At 39.8% G+C, this 18,966-nt stretch overlaps 1 protein-coding gene across 2 annotated transcripts in view; it reads right to left on the bottom strand.

Annotated features, from left to right (window-relative positions):
• LOC125232390 (protein pellino) overlaps positions 1–18,966 on the bottom strand; it is a 100,284-nt gene continuing 81,318 nt past the window's right edge. The window contains exons 4-10 of one of the 2 annotated variants that reach the window (XM_048138033.1): positions 10,537–10,731; positions 9,861–10,040; positions 6,857–6,964; positions 6,001–6,157; positions 1,969–2,149; positions 1,705–1,841; positions 1–1,070 (exon numbers count right to left, since the gene is read on the bottom strand). In XM_048138033.1, coding sequence (XP_047993990.1) covers positions 1,715–1,841; positions 1,969–2,149; positions 6,001–6,157; positions 6,857–6,964; positions 9,861–10,040; positions 10,537–10,731 — 948 coding nt within the window. In that variant the 3' untranslated portion in view covers positions 1–1,070; positions 1,705–1,714. Of the gene's footprint in view, positions 1,075–1,704; positions 1,842–1,968; positions 2,150–6,000; positions 6,158–6,856; positions 6,965–9,860; positions 10,041–10,536; positions 10,732–18,966 lie in introns of both variants that reach the window. The other variant, XM_048138034.1, reaches the window with a different exon arrangement.

The following is an 18,966-nucleotide window of genomic DNA, read 5'->3' as shown; positions in this document are numbered from 1 at the left end:
GTCAGCCTCACTTAAAATATAAGTAAATTTTCTATTGCTGTTAATCAATTAATCTTTCTTATTATTCCATTCATAATCATTTTAAAACAAAAGTCATAGCAATGTACAAAGCGTTAAATACTTTTTTTGTAGTTTCTCGCATTTTCTCTGCATTATCATACATCTTGACATTAACAAATAAATATTCTTCATTAGCCGAACATTTTATAATACCTATTTGTGACGCGTTCAGACAAAAGGTATCACTTTTTCATCAGTTTTCAGGATTTATACACATTTCATATTTTTCGTCCTTTTTTGACAATTGACAAAGTGTTACCTTAAGAACGACACAATAAACATACAGACACCATCAACACATCAATTTATAAACGTAACACTCATAGTAAACATTATCATTATTTTGCGTCTCTTGAACAAACTAAATATTTCATTTTCATTATTACATTCATTCGCTTTTTGCAGAAACTATTTAAATAAAGACTGCTAACGCCAAACTCTATGATCGAGTATAATTCTGATTGATATTAACAGTCTTTATTCGTCTCGTCTCTGATATGAGTAAGTCCAGCGTTACAGCTATGTTGAAATATGGAAAAAGGTAAAAAGTGAGATTCCATTAAAAGAAAATAGGGTATTAGGTATTAGTGCATAATTTAAAGGTCATGAAAACATTCTCAACTTATCGAGGAGGACATAACCTTGCTCGTTTTGAGCTCATAAATATGTATAAAGTAACAACGCTAAATATGAAGAATTTCGTACATTGACCCTATTCATATCTCTCTTTGCTGTCCTGCTTATGATAACGGGATTTTATACCACGGTGTGAGCGGGATAGCAATAAAATTACACGCGTGTGATAGACAGGAACAGACGGGTCAATGTATAAAATTCTTCGTACTTAGTTTTTTCTTTACATTTTGAACATTGTTCATATTTATGAGGTCTGCCGCTCGTTTGTATAACTTCCTTGCGGCCTGACGTGGTGGCGGCCGCTTCGTAATAATCTTGTTAATTGGTAAATAAAAGGCCCTTTTATTTATAATTAAAAACGCCTGCTGCAGGACCTGGAAAAAGACAAAGGAATATGTTAAAGAAATTATGTAGTTGCTGTTGTACAGTAAGTTTACTTTTTTTAATGTGATGTTGTCTGGGTAAAGGGACCTTATTGTCGATGGCGCTTACGTCCCTCGGCGTCGTATTTGTATAGTTGTACAATGTATATGAACATCGCCCTTAACGCCGTAAGCGTCATTGATAATAAGGTTCTCCCAGATAACGTCACAAATATGTATGGTTATTCTTTATATGTATAATTGAGAAACGTACAACAAAGAACAGATCGAGTACAAAGGCGTACTTAATCCTTTTCAGTTAATCTATAGACGTCGGCAATAGCCCGGTCATCATAGAGCGAGGCAACGTGCGCACGCGACAAGCGCGCTTCGCAGACGCGCCTCGGCCGAGCGACCTGCCTTAGCCGAGGCACGTTTACATTGGACGTTTTCCGCGTGAATTTTTACACCTCCGACAGGATTTGAACCTGTGATCATCCAGGACAGCGGTCATTATTATTACCAGAACACCCACTATTTAAGTATGTATATCGTCGCCTAGCCCCCACAGTAGAAGCTTCGCTGGATGGATGATGCGTGTGTAATGTCCCCGGTATGGGTGGAGGTAGTGAGTAGGTGTATGTACCGTGGTGCGTTCAGTCGAGGTTGTCCTGGAAGATGAGGCGCACGTAGCCGGGCGAGCCCTGCAGCGGCGCGGCGCAGAAGGGGCAGATGGCGTGGAAGCCGTTGGTGCCGTGCGGGATGTCCACGCTCGCCCAGTACCTGCAACCGATCATGTTCACCTACACTCCAGTTCATATACATGTCTACACTCATTCACCTTATTGTAACGTGTTAAGGTGACGAAATGTACACGGCACTAGAGACTACTCTGTATGTCTGTACTTACTTGACAGTCCTCTCAGAAGCCATGTGCCCGCAGGGGTTGAAGGCGTAGGTGGGCGGCTCGGCGTCCACGTAGAACGCGGGTTCGATGCCCATGCACACGCGCACCACCAGCCCCGGCGTCATGCACATCGGGCACTTGCGGAGTCCGGTCTCGCTGCTCTCCGCGCCCCACGAGTGCTCGCCTGGGATCATATCGAATACGCATCTTGACAAAATTAAATTATACATTGGAGGTATTACTAAATAGGGCATCTGTTGATAACGAAAATAATCATATGCACTGCAATAGTCTTTACACACTACACAGGACCGAATACGACCTTCAAGCCTTCAAGAAAAGAGCGTACACCCATATTAAAGGCCGGCAACGAACCTCCAACAACTCTGGTGTTTCGGGTGTCCGTTGATCGCTTACCATCAGGCAACCTGTCTGCTCGTTTGCCTCCTATCCCAGAAAAAAACCAGGCACACTGCCAGGAACATCTCCGGATGTATACGTATTAAATTGAGCACTTGGGAATGTTATCGTGTTAGATTAAATTGTCTTTTTTAAAGCCCTTCTGTTCTGAACTGTTGGCTTAGGCTCCAAGCAAACCTCCAAAATCCCGGGATCCCATGGGCCTGAGACATGGAAACATACTATCTTACGAGTGTAGGTACCTTGGACGCGAGAGTAGATATACTTACGTTGTTGCTTATTAAAGTCCTGCCGGCCCGGCCAAAATGACAATCGTTGACGCTAAACCCTGATTGATACTAGAGATGGGCGCTGACGGGTAAATACCGGGAAAATACCCATATCTACCCAATCTACCCGGTATTTACCCGTATCTACCCAAATGAGCGGGTATAAAAAATAATCTATGAAATTAAAGATTATTCTTAATTTACATGACTGAAATATATTTTTCTACTAAAATAAATATATATATTTGACTAACTAATATTAAAATGTTAACAGAAATTCCAAATATTCCATATATCATGTGTAATTTACCACATTCAATTAAAAAGTTGTATTCCCCAGATGTTTTAGGCCCACTAAGTATTCAAATAACTTACTTAACTTAAACACGGTGGACAGACAAATTCAAATTCATTAGCCAATGAGGTCACAGCTTTGCAAAACGCCAGGTAGTTGCATCCGTATTGAAAGGGTGCAATAAGTCACTTGACCGATCAGTTACTTTTTTTTATTTTTATTTATGGGAGACTTATAATTTAGTTTGTACTTAGTTAAACAAGCGCCACGTCCATGTGTGAATTTAATTAACACTTGCTTTGAATTCGGACTGTAATAATGCCTTCTATGTGACTTCGGCTAGATACTGGACCGGCTAGATAGTAGGCTTTACCAAACAAACAGCAAGTAACATTTTAGTGCTATAATTTTGGTTTTCGACGCTAAAAGCTACTATAGATGTCGTATAAAGGTTTTCGGCGTGACCGCCTGTCGTATAAAAGCCTCCAGTCACACCTTTTAGCTCTATAAGCTTGTACCGCTAAAAGGTGTTATTAGGCAGTGATGTAAACGTTTATATCACCATTTTATAGAGCCGCTATAGGCCTGGTCTATAACAGGATCAAATATGACTACTATAGGTCTATATTATTGTATAATAGTGTTAGGAATCACTGCTATGCAATCAATTTGCGCTACTAAGGTTCCCGACAAGCCGCTATAGTTGTTGCGTTATACAGCTAAAAGGTGTTATTAGGAAGTGATGTAAACGTTTATATCACCATTTTATAGAGCCCCTATAGGCCTGGTCTATAACAGGATCAAATATGACTATTATAGAACAATATTACTGTATAATGGTGTTAGAAATCACTGTTATGCAATCAATTTGCGCTATTAAAGTTACCAACAAGCCGCTTATAGTATTTTTAGTAGTTGTGTTTTAACAGATTTAAAACCTAACTATACCACTATTTTGAGATATAGTGGCTTTGGAAAACACTGCTTTAGTATTTAACACTGTATAGTAGTGATATGAATACCATTATAGAGCTATTTTTATAATGAAGTTTTCAGGATACGTTTATATAGCTTTGAAAAGGTTATAATCGTTTTCTAATGCCTTTTATATCTCATCGCCGTATACGCCACAATGACTCTTTAAATATCACAGACCTGTTGAATAATGATTTCGGTACACAATAGCGTTATAGCTGAGTTTACTATATGTTTTATAAACCAAATCAGATATATAAGAGTAGAAAACGATTACTTTTAAATGACAATTTTGACCTTAAAAGGCTGCTTTATGGTGTTTATACATCGTAATTATGAAATCAGGCCAAAGATGCGGTATCTGGTTCCGTACAGTGTTTTTCTAGAAATTAACTTTAAAAATACACATAGCGACCAATTGTTGTTTAGATTTGTCATAATAAAAAGAAAACAACATTTATTAATACTGTTTAAAAGATCTTTCTATAGTAAAACATTGAAAACAAGTATTGTTTTCTATATAAAGAACTTATAAGTTAAACTGGATCATAGTTAAATTCTCATGCAACCCTAATTGAATCCACGATGGCGGGCTTATGGCAGTGAATGCGTATGATAAGTGATATAGTCGAACTATAAAAGCGTATGTTTTACTTCTTGGATCCATAGTAGAAACTATGGTGCCAATAATTTTATTGTATTAAATTATATTTATTTATTTTATTCAAAACATGGTATAAATCGAGGGCGCATTTAAAATACTCCATTAAACTAATATTCTTTTAACGGTAAAATTTCCATCGCATACCTTTTTGCAGTAATGATGGAAGTATACGAAATCCAAATTATGTTAATTGACACTAAACTTCACAAGTTCACACGCCACTTTTCGTTAAGTTCCTCGTTTAGAACAGTTTTTGTTAAATATTACACACATTAAATTATTTTAGAAATTTCGCATTAAAAGGGACGGCAACTGCTATTATAGAACAAAATAACCTGTATAACGGAATCTCAAATGCTACTATAGCATACATTGATACTATAATAGCGTTACTGTGTCCTCTATGTCAACAAATTAGCACAATAGTCATCATTACATCACCATTATAGACCTTAAACGTCACGGATGATACTGCTATAGGCCTATTATATCACTAAATGGCTGCATAATTGCGCCTAATCGGCTCTACAGTACCAATATAGACTATTTATAGGACCATTTAGTGTTATTTAATTTGGTGTCCTCGACCACTATAGGACCAGAAATTGTTACTTGAGAGGAACTATAATAAGCACACAAAATTTCAACCCCATCGGTTCAGCCGTTTAGGAGGAGGAGGTAACAAACACACAAGCATGTCAATGATATTTAACAAATTCCTTATTCAATACAAATACTTCGATATATGTTTATAGAACTATATTAATAAAATATAAATATATTATACAATACCAAGAAAACATTTTTTCACGATTAAATTCAATTTATGACCCATTTTATTATAATATTTATTTATACCCACTCATTAGGGTAGAAAAGGTAAATATCGGGTAGATTGGGTAAATACCCGGTAAATACCCGATATCTACCCCGGGTATTTTCCCGCCGCCCATCTCTAATTGATACGCAGTCTGGCTCTTTCGCGCCAATACGGAAGAGCGGTAGAGATAGCTAGCTACGATAACGATATTATCGTAACCGTTTGTGCATTTGGGTACGTACCATGTTGTGCTGAAGACAGTTTACAAGAGTAACCAGTATTTTCAAGCCGACAGGGTGGTCCCGCCCGCCTTCGTTGGCAACGAACGTTGCTATTTATAAATGCTTCCATGTCTACTGAGAGCACAGTATAATAAAGAGTACTATCGTACGTACCACTCCCGCTCCCCGTTGAAAGTGCCGGCCAATCCCCCCTCAGTTACCTCACAGTTACCGCCTGTCAAAAACGCGAACAGTCGACCTGTCATATTTCACTGATACAATCAACGCACCTACACGAGCTTAGGCTGTGTGCTAGGAACCTCTTTCATATATTTGATCGCCAGTGTCCGAGGTGTGCTGAGAGTACTGACCTTGAACGTGTCCGCAGTTGAGGTACACGTAGGGCTGGTTGAGGTCCTGCTGCGCCGAGGACAGCTTGCGGGGGATCACCAGCGTGTTCAACCCTACAGGACATTGCGGTCGGCCCGCGTTCAGTGCGTCTACTAATGCTTCCAGGTCACGTTTTGTCTGAAAACGAACATTTGTTTATTCAATTACATATTCAAACACTTTCATGAAGACCAGCGACTTGCTGTGAAGGTGACTAAATGAGCGAATTGGAAAAGGGGATTCTCCAGGACAGTCCTTAAAGAAGTAAATAAGGCGTGTTCCCGCCGTCATATCTAAGACGAGGACAATTACACCTTGAACAGACATTACTGGAACAAAATCGGTCCAGAAGCACAGTATAAAGCCTCCGCCACACATGAAGCGTTTTGATAGCGTAGCGTTAGCGGAGCCAATGATAGCGGTGCGCCGGACGAACGCTGGCGTTCCGCTCGCAATCCGCGCGCATTCCGCTCGCAATCTGCGCTCGTTAGTTCCCGCCGGCGTGCGCTCCGCTAACGCTCCGCCTACGCTCTCAAAATGCGCATGTATGGCCGAACTTTAATAGTACGATTATACAGTATGGCCACTCCCTGCTTCCCGCTGAAAGTGCCGCCCCCACCCGCTCTCAGTTACCTCACAGTCGATCTGTCTTATCTCACGCATACAAAGGTGTCCACGCGGTGGTGGTCACGCGTTCGGCTACACGAGATTAGATTGTGTGCGTAAGAACGCGTTTCTTTCATAGATTTGATCGCCATTGTCCGAGGTGTGCCAGAAATAAGGTGATAACAGAGAGACACGTAATGTTTCAAATTGAATAGTAATGTGCAAGCTTACAGGTGAATTCTTGAGTCCCTCGGCGCTCCTCCATAGCAGCGTGGCGCCGCACAAGTCTATCATGGTCCCGTCTCGGAGCACGTTGCTTTCTGACTGGCAAGGGAGACCCTGGAAAAGATGGTTTTAATATTACGTAAGGTTATGGGATCACTGAGAGGGGTAAATATAAATGTTTTGATCAGTAAAGTGGTTTAACTAGAAATAGAAAAGATAAGCAGCGTGGCCTAAAGTCGGTTAAGACAGAACAGTCCGAAAAGAAATATGATAAATAACAAAGTTATTGTGTATCTAAATTGGAGCACTACCTACTCAATGTGTTTTGAGAAACTTAATTAATTTTGAGTACCTACCAGCAATCATGCAAGCCGATTCCCACCGGCATGCCTAAAATTGATTACTAGTAAAGTACCTAATGTTAAGGTAGGTTTATTTTTGCTCAGTGTTGCCTAGCAGAAAATTTCACCAGCCGTACCTACAGATAAAGTAGAGACGAAGTATGATTTATTAACGTTAGTAAGTACTCATACATAATAGTGGCTGTTCAATTTCCAAGCAAATCATATGAGTGTGAGAAATTTTGTTTCGATAATGAATCATCAAAATAACAATTACTAGATAATATATGAGTACCTATGTATTATATAACCTATCGTTATTTATGTAAAAATAGTATGTAATTGTATGTACGTTAATATATTATATGTCTAAGCTTTTGATTGATATTTCAAAATTGGTCTCTTAATGCACCGCCTACAATCTTCTCTGCTTTGCCCAAAGGTTGACTGGTAGAGAATGCCTCATGGCATTAAGTTCGCCTTTTGTACATTAAGTTGTTCTTTTGTGCAATAAAGTTTAAATAAATAAATAAATAGTTAATGGTATCTATATCAATACATTCCATAACGCCAGTTTAGCTTTTTTGTGCATCCAATTAAGTAACAAAATTCTAAATCTATCTTGAACATTTCATCACCGGCCTAGCACACAAATATACCGCTATTACAATACATTACGCGAGAGCTAAACAGCATACGGAGCGTTGAGAATGTTAATATAATAATTCAGCATATGCCACATGGTGCATATTGCAAGCCCAAGGCCTACTGCAAATATCGAAAATCAACATTTCATTATCTGCTCAGGGTGCCTAGCCGAATGGCACAAACGCTCACGAAACGAAACGATAGTAGATATCTATCCCTATCGCTCTTGCGTATTGGCGCGACAGAGCCGGACTATGTTTCGTTTTCGTTTGGCGTCGGAGAAATGCCATTCGGCTACGGGGCCAGGCGGTCTAACCGAAATGACAATCTTATACGCTAGACGCCGATCGTAACGAAGTCTGGCTCTGTCGCACCAATACGGAAGAGCGATAGAGATAGCTACGATAAGGGTAAGCGTTTGTATATTCGGGTACGTACCCTGTTATTAGCTCATTGACCATACAGTTGTGTGCGTGCGTGATGAGACGACTCTCTGGTCGTTCGCATGTAGTAGACACTAGACACAGCACAGAACTTAATTTAGATAGAAGAAACAAATTCATATATTTGTATAGGGGCCGAGCGTGTCAAATTTTGTACTGAAGTTGATTCTTGCCTGTAATTTTAAATATGTCTCAGGCTCTTGATTGTTCATAATTTTTGTGTTGTTGCAATTGAATATCACGTAACGAGGCATTTTTTATGTTTTGGTTGACTTCAACTTACAAAAATTGACGCCCGAAAGCTGCAAGCTGCGAGTAAAGACGGACAACTCAGTGGATTTCACCGAGTTCATTTGACACGCTAAGTAGATACGTTTGCTTGATCTATGGTATATATGACATCTGTGAGACACAGGTTGAAAGGATGCGCGTGTATTGCGCTCGGGCTATCGAGCGTCCTTCTACAAATGTGTGTGGGTTCAAGAACTTGCGACCGGCGTATTCAATACCAATCGCCCGGCATCTCCGATCTCCTTCCTTCCTCATCATCCTCCTTGCGTCATCCCGGCATTTGCCACGGCTCATGGGGGCCTGGGGTCCGCTTTGACAACTAATCCCAAGATTTGGCGTAGGCACTAGTTTTTACGAAAGCGACTGCCATCTAACCTTCCAACCCGAAGGGTAAACTAGACCTTATTGGAATTAGTCCGGTTTCCTCACGATGTTTTCCTTCACCGAAAAGCGACTGGCAAATATCAAATGATATTTCGCACATAATTCCGAAAAACTCATTGGTGCGAGCCGGAGTTCGAACCCGCGACCTCCGGAACGAAAGTCGCACGTACTTACCGCTAGGCTACCAGCGCTTCTCTATCTCCTTCCTTCCTATAGCTTTGATTATCTGGCACTCTGTCGCTTTTCAATATTCAAGCGATAGAGGCGAATGAAAGAACGTAGTGATTCGCAGTAGGTCTGATTACGGTAATGAAATATGGTTCCGCTGCAGTGGGTTTCTTGGTCAACCGATTCACATGAGTTATGTGATTGTTTTTTACGAGTTGGCAACTGTACTTTGCTAGTACGTCCTTGATGTTAGATTGCGACCTTGAATGGCTATCTTTGATAAGCTAAGTTTTAAACTTCGAGAACAGTTCGTTTTTATGTATGTAATCAGATTATTTAAGTACCTACCCGAGTAACAGCAGTAACAGCGTGCTTTGAGCATGTGGGTTATTACGTCTCACTATTAATTTACATTTCATTCGTGTTTCTTCAAGGTCTTCAAACGTCCTTCTATGGCTATTTCGGCATTTTTTCCTCATACTTCATCAATCATTTTCGGTGCCTCATTAACTAAGTATAAGTTGTTGTAGTCAGCGAGGACGATCTACTAATAAGAACTTTGAAAAATAAGGATAAGGACGTGATGTGTGCTGATAAGTAAGTGGTACCTAGGTAATGCGGCTTACACGTTTCACGCGACAGGCCGCAGGTGGCGCGGTCGCGTCACCGCGCTGGTGCATCATGAGGACGTTCATCGTCCGTCGGTACTCGGCGACTGCTCCACTAGGATCTTACCTTCTGCTGCGCGGACCGACTCTCCCTCAGTGAGAACACGGCGCCGCCGACTGAAGTTTCACGCCACGGGCCGCAGGTGGCGCTGCCGCCGCAGAAGTCACCGCGCGGGTGCATCATGAGAACGCCGTTCGTCGTCAGACCGTCGATCTCGTGGTTTTCTGTCCATTTCGTTGCTTTTTCCTGAAATTTGTATGTCGATGGTCAGTTTGCCGTTTTGCGGTGGTGGTTTTTTGTTTATGTTTTCTTTGTTAGGTTATTTTAGGGGAAAACTAAAAGGAGGATGACAGTTTGGTCTCCGTGATTAACCCAGATAACCCTAAATGCAAAAATTCTTACCCCCGGATTTTCCGGGATATTTTGGTATATTGTCACTTACCCACTAGAAAAAGCAAAAAAAAAAGAATCGGTGTTATAACACCTGGTAGGGTTAAATTGGATAACATACAAAACCGTTTGGTCTTGTGGTTTTGACACAGAAATGGTGATTTACAATTTGCAAACTAGGGAAAACCCTAGCTGTAGGCATATGTATTTTACCACGAGTTTCTGATGAAGCTAATAAAACTAATTTAGGTTTAAAAATACTTAGTGTTCGCAAGATCTTCTTGACTGTCTTAATATCGGTAAACCGACTCTTAATACTTGGCTAATATTTTCAGAAAAATTATAGACGTACCCCGAGGAATATATTTCTAGAAGAGTCGAACCCAGCGGCGTATATGCGACAGTTGTTGACGTCCTCTCTGTCGGCGATTATGCGACACGCGAACCGCGAAATTGTGCTCTGCAGCACTTTCGTGTCGCCGCTTTTGTCGCCTGCCACTGTGTCCATTACCACGAAGTCGATCGGCGATTCTGACGACCTACCGATCTGTGGACAAAGAGACGTTCCGAAATGAAATGAAATATTTATTTTCCAAGTAGGCATATTACAATGCGCATATGAACGTCAAATAAAGCTACGCCGGCTCTAACCCTACGCCTCAGCCTCGAGAAGATTTCAGTCCCCCCTCAGTGGAGGAGGGTATCCAATCTATGGGACCGGCAAGAAACTCGGCGGGCCACTTCTTTTCAAACATTACATCTTATAATTACCATGCATTAAAAAAACAAGATACAATTTAACATGCAAAAGTATTCATCAAAAAATATTAACAGACTAGGTACTCTATGGAAATTAATTTCAATAAATTATACAAAGTACAAAGCTACTATGATTAATAAGTATTCCGTTAGTTAATAGAACATAGGACGCTTTCAGGGAGCAGAGCGAGTGCTTGAATGTAAATTAATATGTATAATTACTAAATGTAATTGAATATGCATTTATGTTAAATATAGGAAATCGCTGGGTTCATAAAATGTTTAAAAACGAAGAGCCTTGATAATTCTATCACGGTTCACGACATAACAATCGCAATTCCCACAGAGAGCTTATCGAATCAATTACGTAAGGTAGACCTCTAATTCATTTCAATATCATCGCTTTTAAAGTACCTAGACCATTTTATGATCATATTAATTAATTAATTTTTGGTTTTAAAAAAGGAATAATTTGCAGGATATTCCCTCGGCAAGGGGCAAAAGAAAATTGAATTGCATAGCGTTGGCTGGTAAAGCCTGTTTGGCGTTTCGCCATGCTGCTATATTTAGTAGGAATCGGTATGCATGCAGCTATTGGATCTTGCTAATACAGCTTAGTGGATGTCACGAGTTCCAAGGCCACAAAAGTGGAGTAAAGCTATTATAAGTTGAACTTGACCGGTCGGTGATGACGGTCGACAGTTGTACCTACGAGTATTTAGTAGCCAAGCCGTACGCTGTATTTGAAGTTCGGATATTGATCCAGGTAGCTATACTGGGAACTCTCGAGACTGGCCCACTGCCCTTCCCAAGTTTCTATATCGCAGAGTAGACAATGAAATGCGCTGGTTAAGTCTTGTAGTAAAGGAGTACGCAAGTGGTCGACTGTTGTATAACTTGGAGCCGGTTTTGAGATTCTCGTAACATAGACTATGTTAGGTACCACCGTATCACCCACTGCCCTTCGCAAGCTTCAAGATCATAGTTTAGACAATGAGAAGTGCTAGTAAGTGGTTAAGAAGTGCGTGAGCGTTGGTACTAATGTGAGCCAATTGCAAGATCAGTCGGGATAATTTCGTTCTCATAAGCCAGACTGGCAGACTGTAAAAGGTAGGTACTGCTCATTGCCCTTCGCAAGTTTCAAGATCACAGGGCAGACAATGAGAAGTGGTGGTAAGTGGTAGAGGAGTACGTGAGCGGTGGTCGTGAGGTGTGAAGGCTGCGTTACGTCACCGTTCCGCGGCGCGCCCGCGACGCTCTGATTGCTTATCGTCCCTGTCGCTTCACTTACGACTGTTGCTACAGATATTGATTTTTAAATTATTTGAGGATTGACTGCTGGTATAATTAATCAAGACTGTATTAGGGCCAGTTGCACCAACCACGCTTGTCAGCCTGATCAGCGTCACTCGGCGGTATACTATGAAACATACAACGCTTTACGGTAAACTGAGGGCTGAGGGTTGCGTCAACTGTGAAGACCTTTAGTTCAGTACACTATCATAATTTTTTTCTTGTTAAAAGAATGACCTAAGTAAAGGCGATAATGAGCTGTACATCATGGACAAGACATAAATACATAAGCCATCAAATCAAATCAACATCCAATATAATTTCAATTACAATTATTGGACGTAAACACGCAAGACCCCACCATCCCTACCAATAAGAACGTTTTGTGCAAGACGGTACGTGGAATTGCAAATGAGTCAAATGTGCATTAAACTCGGCGATTATATACCTCAAAGCTAGTAAATCTAGCCAGCAGAATATAATTTACTCAAATGTATATACATACATATTACCAATCTAGCAGAGAAGCCATACACGATTGTACAACTTCAGAGCGGGATCTTTGAAGTTCATACCGCAATTTAATGTTTCAAATAACAGTTTCGAGAGGGAACTCGTACAAATGATCTTGGAATTAATTTTGAGAGTACGTAAGCATGGCTGGATTTCAATGGCGTTACGAGGTTAAGGGGGACCGCGAAATTAAAGCGGGCCTATAGAGCTCCCCGGACATACGTGAATAATCCCAAGGATTTAGATGTCTTTAAAGATTTGTCGATACGTGGAGCGCATTATTATTAATGCTTTTGAGCAGGTTGGGTTGCGCCATACGTAATGTTAAGACTTGCATAAACATGTCACGCTGTCTTGTTGGTTGTTGGCCATGTCGACCACTGATCAATCTCATTGTTGGGATTATGAATTTCAATATATAACTAACTACTTACCTACTGCATGTGGTGACATTGGTAACCATTACTTCAGATCAGATGCAATAACAGTTGAAATAGTAATTGCCAAAAATTTGCATTTGATAACTACAAAACTTACAATCACAATGTCTCTCAGTTACTCCTCAAAAGAACTATATTTCACGGTTGATTCTCAGACTAGAAACTCGCCCTAAAGCAACCGTAATAATAGACTGAAGACTTTTTATTCAACACGATTTTTCACTATTGACCAAAGTTAAAGTAACTGAGAACAAGAGTTGCTACCTATACTAATATATATTGGTGCTGATTTTAATCAATTCAACAAATACAAACCATGAAGGTTTAAAGTTGTTGAAATGTAGACCAAAATTCTATAGTTCAAGCTCTTGATCCATCCAAATCGAGTGTCAAATCAAGATCTGCCTGGAAAGGTCTCAAGTCGCCAAGTGTGAGGCAGGCTTAGTGCGGATTAGCGTGTCCGAGGCCGCATTGCCGTGGTTGGGTAACGTGACGCGTCGGACTTGCGTCACGCCGTCATACAGTTGCAAGGGCAATGGTGCATTCCCCAATGTATTCCCACCGCACACTGGAAGGACCAAATTAACTGGGACAAAAACATCGGGGAACATAGAAAGTTCGCTTGTCCTGGATTCGTACACAAGCCAACGCTGACAAGATGTTATAATTCGCTTCGCTCACGGATCGCAGGCTAGGAGAGGTATTCTTTATGACCAGTATTGATGTAACCTCTGATTATGCAAAGTTGTTACTAGTACTAATCATACCACATCTTAAGGTCAATGTTGATAAAATCGCCTATCAGGCAAGATCTAAAAACTCTACTTAAAGAAGCTCTTCCTTTCTGCTGTCTGAGCAATCCCTTCCAATCAAAATCATTTTTCGTCTGTCGAAAACTAACCGGCACTATGGTAAGCGATAGATAATCCACATCATTCGTGTCATAACGTCCAAATGTTTGTGGTTTTGGTACTACTACTATCGCATGATTAGGTATGTCTGCCATCTACATAATATTAATCCAGCTTAGTTATTCGTAGTCTAGACGTTTTGTCAGAGAACATTACTTTCAGCTTCGTGCAGTGAAATGATAAAGGCACTTGGTTAAGCAAAGGTCAAAGACGCGACAAAACATTCTCGACAGCGAATATAAACCAACAGCGGGTTTCTAAGACGGTAATTTTAAGTTACTTCATTAGATTAGGAGGTTTCTTTTAAGTCAATTACACTTTTCTAAAGGCATCAAATGTTCAAATCCGATGCAGTTCCGAGATAAGAAATGACGCAAGCCATTGAAGCGCGTTAACCCGGAATGTGTGGCGAATCAACATAATGGTCTTCACTTGTTTTACGAACGCAGTCCATACGAACTGGAATATTTGCCGTACGGTTCCAGAAAATGAGAAGAAAATGCATTTTTGTTATAATCTTCTCTGGCCCTTGCATTTCCTTTGACCATTTGTCTGTGTATGATAAGATGTGGTCGATTTTATAGTCTTTTTTTTTTTTTCGTTTTCTTGTATACATAAAAATCGTGGTCTAAAGAAGACACCATGAATTTCTCCACCACACCAAATTTTAAAGGTTAAAAATGCGGATCTTAGTCATTTCCATGCTTAATGCTTGACATTTATAAAAGGTTCATTACCTAGTAGACTTTTTTGAACCAATTGGAAATGACAGTGATTCTCCTCTTTGGGTAGATACGATTGGGGCTTGTACCCTGTAAGTAACCCTTAACCTTTATAAATTCCCTCCACAACTCAAGAGTCTCCCTAATAAAGTGACCCCTTACCTTTAGCCTTTGAAATATTGAATGGTAGAAGAAAAGGACGGATACGGAGAAATAAATCGCCATGAGTGCCATGACCTTTCGTAAAATTATGTCAGCGGAGATTCCCAAGAATAATTTATGTAATATTCTAAACTATAGAAACAACGTATTTCCCAGTGACAACTCTATAACAATGTTTAATGTTTATTTTGTTTAATTTAAAACAAATATTTTGAGTGTAGTCTTGTATAGTCATGATGTAATAGAGACGAGTTTTTTCACGCTCATAGTACCTATTGATGATAGTATTGTTGCATGCAACAATCAATCAACAAGTCATAAGAATAATATTTATCTACGTGTGATGATACTCACATTTGTATAAATGTATAAATGGTTCATATCATATTAGCAAAACCAAAAGGCTCAAGCTCTAGAGCTTAACATAACTTACACATTAGCATAGAGCTAGATACATTTATATGTACTAAAATATTTTGTACCTATATTCGACTTTAAGACGTAATTTTAGATCCATTGCGTAAGATCAATTTACCGAGCGACAATAAACCCATTTCGAAATAGCAGCATTAGCAGCTGTAACCGGAGATTTTTTCTAAACCACAGAATTGGGACAGAGACCGTGACGAAGGCTGAGATGGCCGAGATTACACGCTTGTGGCTCACAGCATACAAGTTGACATCAGTAATGCAGAAGTTCTAACCTAACTGATATCGAAAATTCTTAGTTGAATGGCTGAGCCCAAAATAATAGGAATATTGTATGTATGTATGTATGTATAAGCTTTATTGTACACTAGCTTTTACCCGCGGCTTCGCCCGCGTAATAAAAGTATTCATTAAGATTTTCATTTGGATCCTTAGGTTTCTCTGTAGGTATATTTATCTGCGATTATTTCGATTGCACATAATACTTTTGCTTGCAATGATTGTAGAAATATTACACATCGACCACAGCGTAGGTAATTCTATATACGCTGGAGAAACCTTTATAAACATCCCACATAGCCCGTATTTCGACACTATGATCGGTGGGTAAAAAGTACTTTTTTCTATTATCCCTTAAAATTTTTTACATTTTGCTTATACTTATCGCAAACGTAATCTTCAAGCAAGCAAACAACGATCGTCTTAGAGCACATTGATTGTAAGAGACCGCCGACCGATTATCCGTATCCCTCTAACGATACCCATATTATCTGTATCCGTATCCGTATCGCTATCGCTATCGCTATCCCTATCGCTATCCCTATCGTTATCCCTATCCCTATCCCAATCCCAATCCCTATCCCTATCCCTATCCCTATCGTTATCAAGATGTTCAATGATTTCTTATCAAGTGCTAAAATATAAAGTTTCATGGTTTTATCTTTTAAAATTAAGAAATCCCATACAAACTTTCAACCTCGTTTTCAACCCCTTCATCCCTTTTTTTCGAAATAAAAAGTAGCCTATGTTCTGTCTCAGGGTCTAAAGATTGTCTGTTCCAAATTTCATCAAAATCGGTTGCGTGGTTTAAGCGGGAAAGCGTAAAGCGTAACAGACAGACAGCACAATCTAGAGCAGAGCCCACCTTACAGAAGACCGCAGCCAAATAGCACTAGACCCTACTCATAGTGTTGTGTTCCTGCTAGTGAGTAAGGCTGCCAGAGCTCAACGAGGGTGCGGTCCTGACTTACGGAACTAACTTGTTCCGTATATTGTCCTTTAGTCGTCGGCAACCCGAACCCTCCTTGGATTGTGCAACTTAACATTAAGTACAAGTTACTAATGGAACGCGCATACACTGTTTGCGTTGCATGCGTTCATAGGTTACGGTGACCGCTTTCCATCAGGCGGACCGTATGCTTGTTTGCCACCGACATAGTATTAAAAAAAAAAAAACAGACAGACAGACAGACAGAGTTACTTTCGCATTTATAATATTAGTATGGATAAAGGAAACAAAAGAGACACAGTTACAGAGTCAGTAATATACAATGTAGGCGGACTTATCCCTTAATGGGATCTCTTCCAGTCAACCTTTGAGGAAATGAGTAGAAGCGAATTAACGATGAGTGACCAATTTAAAAATACTCCTACTGGAATAATCCAGAAAAAGCAGCTGAGGACACTTAGTGACTACCACCTACGATTTCTGTTTCGAGATCCAACTTGGCACAATTTTATTGTAAAATTATTCATTGTAAGTCGAATGTGTACCTACATAATAGACAATTCAGATTTGATTTGGATAGACGAAGACGACGTCGCTCCCAAAGTCCTATGTGTTTTAGGTTTAGGTAAGTACATTTGTTTGTTTCATAAGTGAATGTGCTTGGGAAAACGTCCCACTTTGTCGATTGCTATAAAGCCGCTGTGTCAGTTTATTCATATAAAGATACAAGTAATTCTCGCCTTAATCATAACCGACAAAGTGGTTCGTTTTACTAAACACACTCACATAAAGTAATTTGTCATTGTCTCGTTCTATCTCTCGGTCTCGACTTAAGTAGCATTATTGTAGGTCCACAAGTGTATCAGGATCAGGAAAGGAAAGAGAATGTGTTATATTTTCGGAAGGCACTTCCAAAAAACAACCATTGCTACGTATTGGTATTCCAAGGGAGTTTCTGTTATACTACATATGTACTTATTTTGGGGAACATCATCGTAAGAATTAACGATATTGTTTTGCCACTAAACTGGAGCGTGATACGGATGGCAATAAACATTTTCCAATGCTATAAATACAAATACATTTAAATATATGTATGCATTCGTGCAATCATATTGATATATTCCGCATGCTTTTCATAGGAGTATACATGTTCGGTATTCAATAACGTGAAGCACGCATGATAATTGTTTGCGGTTAATCTGGTGGCTATTAAAATACCTATAGTCGTTAAATAATAACCACGAAGAGAAAAATAGCTGACGGTCGTTAGTAGAGGTCCGAACGTCATGGTCATGGACGAAGCCCAAACGAAACGTCTAAATTTAAATATGTATCTTCAAAAACGTAGCGTACACATTACCTATACTAATGTAAAGAAAATAAATATTCTATAAATATTGATTCCGGCTTGCCAAACGAAAAATTTTAGTTTTCCATGCGTGGCAACCGTGACCGTTAATTATCGCCAAAAGGAACATTAAATTCACACAGACGAATTTATGATATATTTTATAAGTCGGTCTATCATGACTGTTGTTGATACGAATCGTTACGTATGTATTAGCGTTTAGGGTCGTTTTAAGTCAGTAATATCCCCGTTTCATTAGACGTGACCCGGTAACGAGCAGAAGCTAATTGAATCGATGCATCGGCTAACGAATGCCTGGAATTATTCAAGCACGTTTACGTAGCGAGGATCACGGCCGTACGTGGGAGGCGGAACACATGGCGCGCATATTTGTTTTGTTGCTCCTAGAGTGCACAAGTATACATTGCTTCATGCTCAATATAAAAAATTCCGAATCTTTTATCACTTGGAATCTGTCACCGTACATGAGAACTCAACGAGAGAGAAGGTCTGGCATCAGTGTCATCACTGTTGGAATGTTCTTTATTTGTAGTTTGGTTTTGAACACCGTTCTAAACCCTATCATATTTTTTGACAAGGCTTTGTAACTATATATTCCGCCGCAAGCAACATTTGACTCCTGTATTCCACATACACGTGTGTCGAAGCTGTATTTGCAATGTGACGGCATGTAACAGAATATGGCGGTAGTTGCAACTGTAACCGCAGGTGCAAGATGATCGGTCTGAGGGCACCGGACCGCATCTGCAGTACGACATAAACACTTCTGGGTTTGCGGCGTGTAAATTTAAAATCCCTTCTGCCGTCTATGTTTACTATCGGAAATCTAATCCAATCTGATTCGTAGAATAGGGACTTCTTTTCTATTCAAGTATTCACCTTGTTAGTATTAGTTTAATACTTGGTATTCCAAATCTATTATTTATAGGCCTTACCAAAGATGATATTCAACA

Source organism: Leguminivora glycinivorella, chromosome 13 (genome assembly GCF_023078275.1).
Source record: "Leguminivora glycinivorella isolate SPB_JAAS2020 chromosome 13, LegGlyc_1.1, whole genome shotgun sequence".
Taxonomy (NCBI): Eukaryota; Metazoa; Arthropoda; class Insecta; order Lepidoptera; family Tortricidae; genus Leguminivora; species Leguminivora glycinivorella.
This window is presented reverse-complemented; position numbering and strand designations above follow the sequence as displayed.